This window comes from Penaeus japonicus, unplaced genomic scaffold (genome assembly GCF_977035675.1).
Source record: "Penaeus japonicus unplaced genomic scaffold, GWHDUDI00000001_assembly GWHDUDI00000003, whole genome shotgun sequence".
In the NCBI taxonomy this organism is placed as follows: domain Eukaryota; kingdom Metazoa; phylum Arthropoda; class Malacostraca; order Decapoda; family Penaeidae; genus Penaeus; species Penaeus japonicus.
In genome coordinates, this window is record NW_028234405.1 from 53,125,274 (window position 1) to 53,135,989 (window position 10,716).

The 10,716-nt window shown below is 35.3% G+C and overlaps 2 protein-coding genes across 7 annotated transcripts in view; both read right to left on the reverse strand.

The window, feature by feature from the left end:
* LOC147472205 (uncharacterized) overlaps positions 1–4,815 on the reverse strand; it is a 5,754-nt gene extending 939 nt beyond the window's left edge. Inside the window, 4 exon segments of the mRNA XM_086534174.1 lie at positions 1–3,484; positions 3,487–3,948; positions 3,951–4,606; positions 4,608–4,815. The exon segment at positions 1–3,484 is cut by the window's left edge and continues 939 nt beyond it. Of these exon segments, the coding sequence (XP_086390300.1) occupies positions 1–3,484; positions 3,487–3,948; positions 3,951–4,606; positions 4,608–4,786 (4,781 nt within the window). The 5' untranslated portion in view covers positions 4,787–4,815.
* LOC122264606 (uncharacterized) overlaps positions 1–10,716 on the reverse strand; it is a 245,129-nt gene that overhangs the window by 104,475 nt on the left and 129,938 nt on the right. The gene's annotated exons all lie outside the window — the stretch shown is intronic.

Genomic DNA, 10,716 nt, shown 5'->3' on the forward strand with positions numbered 1-10,716 from the left:
ACCTGGTCAAGTAAAGTCACCCGAGGAGATGACATTTCTTTGGGAGATGTGGATCTGATCTCTTTTGCCTGGCTCAATGCTTCACTTAGATCTTTGGGAGATGGAGATCTGATCTCTTTTGCTAGGCTCAGTGCTTCACTTAGATTGCTATTACTTGAGTGTGACATGCGTAGTTTATGTGGCAATGAAGAACCTGAATCAACATTACTACTACAGAATGTCGTATTACTCTCAAGCTCTCTATTCGAGTTACTTCTTGTTGAAAGCATTGCGGGCTCATGCTCCTCTATGGGTGTATTGGCTGGAGTGTCTGTCTCTTTGATGCTATATATCAATGCCCCTGCGTCTTCTACTGACTTTTGCTTCATAATTCTCTCTATTAGTTCTGTATTTTCTTTTACTAATTCTTGCAATTCTACTTCACTGTTCCTTCGTTGTTGTAGGCCTTTCTTTTTGCCTTCTTTGCTTCGACTTGATTTTGAACTCTGCTGGATTAAAAAGCAGAAAATGTCAGGATCGAGAGCTATATCAGCATCTAAACTCAAGGATTTAACACCCCTCCAAAGCCTCTGTCGAATAGCTTCTGAGCTTAAATCCCTTTCACTAAAGAAATCGGTTTCCATTTCTGGCCCACTGCTTTCAAAAACAGCATCGTCCTCGCCTGTTTCATCAAAGGATATAACATTTTCCGCAGAATCAACACTGCAGGGAAAAGCTGATATCCTTCCTTCCAGTGATGCAGTCAGTGAAGATTCTCCTCGCTGTCGCCTGAAAGGGGGTTCTTCTTGCACATCTCCTAAACAAAAAATACTTTCATCTGCAGCCATCAGCGTTGATGACGTTAGTTCATCTGTAGATTTCCTAAGCTCTCGTATCGCTGATGGGTGTGGCATCTCGTCAGAAAATGGCAGTGTTGTATTGGGAGACTTTTTGGTTGTTAACAATTCTGTTTCTTGGGATATCCCTTTGATCATAAACTCTTCTAAATCATTTGATCTCTTCACAGATGATGAATAAGTTTCTGGTTTACTACACTGGATATTTCCTGATTCCTTTTCATTATTCATAAGTAACAAGGCACTTTCTTCACATTTCTTGCCAGGTAACATATCTGAACCTTTTTGATATTCTGTTGAGAGAGGTAGTTTTCCCTCTTTTGAAATTGACTCTGTCGGAGACCTTTGCATTTCTTCTTCGATTTTCTCCACAGATGTGTGTTTGACTGCTTTGATATTTTCTGCAGGTATTGGCTCAAGTTCTTTCTCATATATTTTTGAATGCGGTCCTTCTCCTTGCATTCCTGTAGTTAATATGGATTCTTTATCTTGAGATTCATCTGTTAAAGGCAACTTTGTTTTAAAATATTTGTCTAGGTGTGACAAATCTTCTTGCTCTGATGCTGTACTTGGTTCTTCATTAGGTGCGATTACTTTATCACTTTCATACTTGGCAGTCTATGTGGCAAGAGTTTCTGGGGGAAGCAAAGCTGAAATCCTCTCCTCTAATGATATCTTTGGGGGGGCAACAGACTCTGCTGCTGAAAGTCTGGTAGTGTCATCAGTGATCAAAGTCCCCATCCCTAGAGTGCTTATGTTTGCCTGAACCTGTGTTTGTGCAAACACAGGTTCCATTTCCTCGCTAGTTACTTCCGATAGTATGTTACTCTTAAATGGCTTTATCGCAGAAGGAACACTGTCATTCATAGAAACTACTTCAGTTTCTCCAGAGCTGGTTAGTAATGAAGAGAAACTGGACTTCTGATCTAATTCCTGACTATCAGCAGTGGCAGAAACATCTTTTGTAGTTCCAAGAGACAATGAATGTAACAGTAATGATTCATCATTATCTCCATGTGTAGCTGTACTGGATACTTTAGTATGAGTCTCTGAGACTCCAATGTCTGATTTGGATACCAAAGGTATGGCTGATATAAGCTTTTCACTACTACAAGCTTGGCTTGTTGTTTTTAACATGTCAGTCCCTGTAGATTTTGATTGATCAGGTTGTTCATTCTCCAAAAACGTTTTAACACCCTCTTGTTGGGCATTAGGTGAATCGCTGTTTGCACTTGTCATTTGGTCAGAAATAGAGGGATAATGGCTTCCAGTCTCTATACCAGATGAAAAGTGCACAAAGCCTACATCATGGGAAGTATCTGCCTTATAGCTTTCTAAACCTAATGCAACTGTTTCACTAACCTTAAACTCAGTGTTAGAAGGTGGGTCTTCGCTAGTATTATCTGTCAGCAAGGTAGAGAGTCTTGATTTTGATATATTTTCCCTGAATGTGAAAACCTTTGACTGTACATCCGTGTCATTTCCTTCTGAAACGTCATAATCATCTTCACTCCCTGTGTAATGAAGTTTCATATTCTCATCTGAAAATATCCGCTCCGTTTCAGTCACTTCCTGTACATCAATATTGATATTGAAATGTTTTTTAGCCTGGTATGTAGGTTTTTCCATATCTCTGCCTGCATTGTTTTCACAGCCTTCTTGGTCAAACTTCGTAAAGTCTTCAAAAGAAGTTACATTAAGAATAAGAGACTCACTTTTAACTTCACTTGTCATGCTTGGATCCTTTGATTTTTGTACTGTTTCTTCTAGCAAAATTTCTTTCTCTGCCACTCGAATCTCTAGATTTTCAGTGTCAGTTTCAGCCTCTGGACATAAATTGGAAATTGATTTCCCTAGCTCCTCCAAGGGATGAAATACAAATGTCGACAATCCTGGGACACCAGAATGGATCTCAAAATCATTTTTCTTTTCGTCCTCAACTGTGATTTTAGGAGACTTTGGTGGGATGAGTGGCGAACTCATTCCAGATTCAGGGGGTGTAGAAGGTAATTCTGTCAGTGACCAATTTATGCCAGCTTTATTTTCTTGCATGATACTTGGAGATATGCTAGGAGTGTTTGAAAGAGATTTGTGTGGTGATGCACTAATGGGGGAAGTTCTTGGAGATGGTGATGGAGACAATGATGGTGACATCTTGACTGTCAGTGAGGTTTCACTTACAGGTACAAGTGACGGGAAATCCGGGAAAGTAGTCTCAATAGGTGACCTCTGGGGTGTGACATTGTGCTGTGCACTGAATTTGTCTATCTCCTCGGGGCCTTTCATAAAGCTGACGTCACTTGGAAAGGGAATCCTTGCTATGATTTCAGCAGCAGTCAGATTTTTCCCTGCCAAGAGAACCTTCAGAGGAATCCCATAATTGGGAGAATATAAAGAGCTGGTTGGTGGAACTTCAGGTTGGACTGGAATACAGCCTTCTGCTACTTCATCATTTGGCAGACGTGGTGAAAGTGTCGGGGAAGTGGCTTGTTCTACAATCTCTCCCGGCTTTATTTCTCCCCGTGAAAAATCAGCGCGTGGCATCTCAAATTCTTCAAGCTTCAGTTCTGCTGGTGCATCATTTTGTCTATCAGTTAATGTCTTTTCAGTTCTTTCATCTTTCGGTATACTTTCCAGTTTATTTTTTTTACGTCGCTTTGTATCACTCCTTCTTGTGCATTTGATATTTCTACAAATTCCTTTACCTCCTGATGCACCTCCACTGTTTCATATTGTCTCTCTTTTTCTATGTCTGCTGCTGTCGTGTGGGGCTGCCCCTCAATCTTCAACTCTGTCCTGCCTAGTTTTATGTCTATCGATCTTACTTCAGGTTTCCTCTCCCCAAGCATTTTTACTTCTTTATAGTCAACTCCATTTTCCGATTTCATATCCTCGAGTTTAATTTCATCTATTTTGTCTCTATTTTTTTCATATTTCGCATTGTCCTGTTTATCTTCTATTTCCTCTTGCTTTATTTCCCTTAATTTTTTAAACACTTGGTTATTTTCTTGCTTTATCTCTCCTGGTTCATCATTTGGTTGTAAGTCTTTTGGTTTGATTCCTTCTGGTTTATCATCTTCCTTATTTTCTAGTCTTAAATCCATTATTACATTTGCTGCTTTTGTCTCTCCTCCATTTTCACTTCTGGCTTGATTTGCTCCGTTCTAACTGGCGTTTTCTGACCTGTTCTTACTTCTGGCTTTGTTTTCTCCATTCCAACTTCTGGGTGTATCTCCTTTGTTCTTACTTCTGGCTTTGGCTCCTCCCTTCTAACTTCTGGCTTTTTCTGCCCCGTTATTGCTTCGGGCTTTATATCCTCCATTCCAACTTCTGGCTTTATCTCCTCTATTCTAACTTCTGGCTTTATATCCTCCATTCTAATTTCTGGTTGTTTTTCTCCCATTCTGACTTCTGGCTTTATCTCATCCGTTCTAATTTCTAGTTGTATTTCCTCCGTTCTAAATTCTGGCTGTATCTTCTCTGTTCTAATTTCTGGCTTTATCTCCTCCGTTCTAACATATGGCTGTATCTTCTCCGTTCTAATTTCTGGCTTTATCTCCTCCGTTCTAACATCTGGCTGTATCTTCTCCGTTCTAATTTCTGGCTTTATCTCCTCCGTTCTAACATCTGGCTGTATCTTCTCCGTTCTAATTTCTGGCTTTATCTCCTCCGTTCTAACATCTGGCTGTATCTTCTCCGTTCTAATTTCTGGCTTTATCTCCTCCGTTCTAACATCTGGCTGTATCTTCTCCGTTCTAATTTCTGGCTTTCTCCTCCGGTCTAACTTCAGGCTGTATCTTCTCCATTTTAACTACATGCTCCATTTCCTCTGTTCTAACGCCAGGCTTTATCTCCTCTGTAATAACTTCTGGTTTTATCTCCTTTGTCGGTGCTTCCGGCTTTATTCCATCTATTCTAACTTCTGGCTTAATCTCTGGTTTCATCTCCATCGTTTTAATTCCAGGTTTTATCTCTACAGTTCCAACTGTTATCTGCCTGTGTTCATAATTCTGTACAACTTTTCTCCTTGCCAGTTTATGTAATTTGAGAATCTGATTTTTGAGTGACTCACAGAAAAAATGTATCTGGCACCAGCTCCATTATATACCTATCCAGATTATCAGTTTGACATTTCCATATACATTTATAACACTTTATTTCACACCGATACAAGCTCACTTAAAATTTATTTCTAAAACGTTATGCCAATTCTTACTTTGTTTTATTTCTCTATGAGGAATCATCTGAAAATAGAGAAATGACAACACAACTTGAAGGTGGGAAATTGAAGCGGCACGGGCCATTCTCCGACACTGCAGCTTGGTTCCATTATTTAAAGGTAGCGGCTGTTTATTCACCTTAATTTAACGTGATAGCATGAAACCATTCATTTTAAAAGTCTATATTCTTTGAATAATAGGTAGTGAAATCCAATGAGGATAGCCGACTGCATTTGCCCTTTCTCTCTCTCTGAAGAGGTTGTTTCAAAAAACGACCAGACTCAATTCCTACTCACCCAAGCATCCATGCCTGATGACCGAACAAAACAGAATATTGTACATACCCAACGGATACCTCCGCCACAATAGAGTTCCCGCTCCTTCTGAGTGTTCCTAATACGAACTAGACTCGGAAGGGTTCGAATACTACTACAAAATCCTCCCCAGGAATGGAACAGACCCCTCTCATTTATGCGAGGGAGTTGAGTAACAACTTTAGGGAGGTGAAAAGTGTTGTTGATGCCCTGGATGAGAGAGGACTAAGTCCCTCGGATTCAGCTCCCGCTCTATATTAAGGCGAGACTCCCTTCCCCTGTCCTACAGAGGCCGGAACCACACGAGCACATCCAGAGCCCCAACAGGAGAGGCAAACCCGTAAGGAGGTAAATGTCGAGGCAGCCACGGTGTCTCCTCCTTCAAAAGATCCTTAGCAAGCCCCTCAATAATATAACGCTGTAAAGGCAAATATGAACCAGGTTTGGATTCAACGGTCTGCGAGGATTTCAAAATCGACATTTTCAATTGATTCAGAGAAGTGTAATACCGCCCAAATTAAGCTCACAGCACAGGGATATCAATGACTTCTCGGGAAGCTTAATCACCCTAGTTAAAACAACAAATGATAGCCAGCCTAATCTGTGGAGATGATGTCAGACCTCATGCCACTCACACCCACATGGATGTATTTACATATATACACACATATATGTATATATTAATATGTAGGTATATATATATATATATATAGAAATATATATATATGCGTGTGTGTGTGTGTGTGTGATATATATATATATATATATATATATATATATATATATATATATATATATATATATATATATATATATATATATATATATATATATATATATATATATATATATATATATATATATATTCATTCGCATATACATGCATACCGACCCGGTGACCTGACTTGACTTGCCTCGATGTTGGTCACCTACCGGCTCTTGCCTTTCTTGTATCCTGTTGCTTCACCCTGTTTTATGTATAGTGGGTTTGTCTGCCATATTTTCAGCACGAAAAGGCGTTTTGCCATACATGTGTATGTGTGTGTGTGTGTGTGTGTGTGTGTGTGTGTGTGTGTGTGTGTGTGTGTGTGTGTGTGTGTGTGTGTGCGCGCGCGCGCCTTTGTATGTATATACCTTGTTCTAATTAGTCATGATTTGGCCAAGTTTGCTAATCTTCATATTCTATCTTAAGTTATGCGTAAAATAATAGTGAAAAATACCCCTATATCCTTGCATAATACTCATCATTTCATTTTTTACACAAGCGAAATATATCATCGTCTTTTTATACAAACGTTGGATTACATTTACAATAATAAAGTAGATATGCTACAGTTATCTTTGAAATTACAAAGGTAACGTCAATCTGTAAAACAGCAGATCCCATTGAGAAACTGCATTTCCTCGGCTAACCTTTCTCTCTCACCTTAACTATTTGATCCCCAAGCTCGTCGTCGTCCGGATTGGACCACTCATTGAAACAAAACCTTTCCGCGTGGGACCAATCCACACCCCGAGCTTGAAGGTGTTTTTCTGACAGCGTCAACCACAGCTGTGGGAACATGCAGGAAAAATGTTAGTAATGTGTGTTCAATATGAAGCAAATTGGGAAGATGATAATAATGATAATGATAATAATAGTAATAATGCTAATAATAATAATAATAATAATAATAATAATAATAATCATAACAATAATGATAATGATACTAATTGTAATGATAACGATAACTTTAATGATAATGGTAAGGATAATGATAGTGGTAATGATAAGGATAATGATGATGGTAATAATAATAATATTCATGATAACAATAATAATTACATCAGCAATAATGATAATAGGAATAGGAATAATAACAATAATTACATTAACTATACTAATAACATTAAAATAATAATGATAACAATAATAATAGATATATTGATAACAAGAATCATAATTGTCAGTTTTATCATTACCATTATTGTTATTATAATTGTTATTATCTTCATTATTATTACTATTACAAGTTGGATTATCATCATAATTATCATCATTAGTATTATTGTTTTTTATTTTCGTTACTATTGCTATCATTACTATTACCATGATTATTATCATTATTATGTCTATCATTATCATGCTAAATAATAAATGTAAATAATAATATGATGATAAGAAGAAAGCAAATATCAGTGTCAATAAAGCTATAGTAATAATGATTGTAGTCTTAGAATAACGAGAGCAATAAAAAAAATAATAATAATAATCCTATCTTTGCTATCAGTTCTATCATTATCATTACCCTTATCATAATGATAGCACTGTTGAAAATAATATGAATAATCAAAACATAAATCATGATAATATTTATAATACAAATAACAATGGCAAGGGTAACAACCATTCAATATAATAACAATTATACTAAAAATACAAACCACTTTTATGAGAGTAAGAACAAGACCAGCAAGATAATAATAATGATGATAAAGATAATGATAATCATGATGATTATGATGATGAGGATGATAATGATAATAATAATAATAATAATAATAATAATAATAATAATAATAATAATAATATAATAACCCACAAAAATAATGATAATCATAATAACATTAATAATAGTAACAATGCCAACAACAAAAATAAAACTAATATCAATAAAAATAATAATAAACGATCACAATAATTTTAACAATAATAATACCAAAGATGATATAAAAAATAATAATTTTGATAACATACTACTAATGAATATTAAAAGGTAACAGTAATATTCTTACAAATGATGGAAAACAGACAACAATGTCATCATTGATAATATTAAAAACAACAAGCACACTGAAAACACAAACGATAATACTTTTTTCAATTCAGTACAATATGATACAATGTGATGGTAATGACGATTCAGCTTCCCTCTCGACCCATTGGTCTATGAATGCCCTTGGGAAGGAACTACCAACTCTCTCAGGAATGGTCTCGAGAGAGGCTCATGCCATTCTCTAGTTGATGAGATTTTGTTGCGTATGGCAAGTCATAGGCAGGACTGGACATAATGAGCGCTACTGATGGGCATGGTAATACGTCAGATGACACCCTGCTGCACTGCATTTAGGATCACGTGCAAACGCTCTCGCAAGCCAGGGGCTGCCGACCACCACCGTCGGCTTGCTTAGTAGTTGGAGTCTGTCTTCATCTGATCTGACTTCACAGAGTCGATCCATTTGCGATGATCATAATGGCCAACACCTGACAGAGGCCGAGTCAGCACTAACTAAAAATAATAAGGTGAAATAAACTGGGCCATAAATAAGGCCATGGCGAAGCTTAACTTTGCAAGTCACACTAAAATGATTACTGAACAAACCAAATATTACTACTGCTATTATTGTTGATGATAATGATGAAAACAACACATTAGTAGAAAAAAAAACACAATAATAATGTGAATACTAAAAATAAAATATGATAACGATAACAATGATATTAAAATAATAATAATAGCAGCAACAATACCAAAATAATGAAATTCATAATAATGATAAGGAATAAGAATGATGATACAAGATGATGATAATCATAATAATAGCTATAATAATGAGAACAACAATAACCATAATTATGATAATCACTAAAAAAGAATAAGATTTAAAATGCATACATACGCTATGACATTAGAGCGGCACTAATAGTACAAATGATAACAATGATAATGATTATGATAATAACATTAATAACAAAAGCAATGATAATAATGCTAACAATGACAAAAAGGCTAATAATAATAATAATAAAAGTAGTAATAATAAAGATGATTTTAACAGTAATGATAATCATAAAAATGAAAATAGTAATAATGATAATGATGATAATAATGATGATAATGAAAATATTAATAATAATAATGATAATCATATGTATAATCATAATAACATTAATGATACTGATAATACTAATAATTATAATAATAGTAATAATAACGATAATAATATCAATAATAATCATAAAAATAATTATGAAAATCAATTGCGAGAAAAAAGGTGCAAGAATAAAAAATGACGATCCTGAAAAAAAAACGAAAATGCTTAAAATACACGTTAGAGCCATTCTGATAACGAAACAGATTACAGTTAAATGGCCTGATTTTTGTTATATTGAAGGAAAAATCAATTGCGAGAAAAAAGGTGCAAGAGAAAAAAAAATGATGATCCTGAAAAAAAAAAACGAAAATGCTTAAAATACACGGTAGAGCCATTCTGATAACGAAATGGATTACAGTTAAATGCACCGATTTTTGTTATATTAAAGGAAAAATCAATTGCGAGAAAAAAGGTGCAAGAAAAAAAAAATTACGATCCTGAAAAAAAAAACGAAAATGCTTAAAATACACGTTACAGCCATTCTGATAACGAAACAGATTACAGTTCAATGCACTGATTTTTGCTATATTAAAGGAAAAATCAATTGCGAGAAAAAAAGGTGCAATAAAAAAAAATGACGATCCTGAAAAAAACCCGAAAATGCTTAAAATACACGTTAGAGCCATTCTGATAACGAAACGGATTACAGTTAAATGCACTGATTTTTGTTATATTAAAGGAAAAATAAATTGCGAGAAAAAAAGGTGCAATAAAAAAAAATGACGATCCTGAAAAAAACCCGAAAATGCTTAAAATACACGTTAGAGCCATTCTGATAACGAAACGGATTACAGTTCAATGCACTGATTTTTGCTATATTAAAGGAAAAATCAATTGCGAGAAAAAAGGTGCAAGAAAAAAAAAATGACGATCCTGAAAAAAAGCCAAAAATGCTTAAAATACACGTTAGAGCCATTCTGATAACGAAACGGATTACAGTTCAATGCACTGATTTTTGCTATATTAAAGGAAAAATCAATTGCGAGAAAAAAGGTGCAAGAAAAAAAAAATGACGATCCTGAAAAAATGCCAAAAATGCTTAAAATACACGTTAGAGCCATTCTGATAACGAAACGGATTACAGTTCAATGCACTGATTTTTGCTATATTAAAGGAAAAATCAATTGCGAGAAAAAAGGTGCAAGAAAAAAAAATGACGATCCTGAAAAAAATGCCAAAAATGCTTAAAATACACGTTAGAGCCATTCTGATAACGAAACGGATTACAGTTCAATGCACTGATTTTTGCTATATTAAAGGAAAAAATCAATTGCGAGAAAAAAGGTGCAAGAAAAAAAAATGACGATCCTGAAAAAAATGCCAAAAATGCTTAAAATACACGTTAGAGCCATTCTGATAACGAAACGGATTACAGTTCAATGCACTGATTTTTGCTATATTAAAGGAAAAATCAATTGCGAGAAAAAAGGT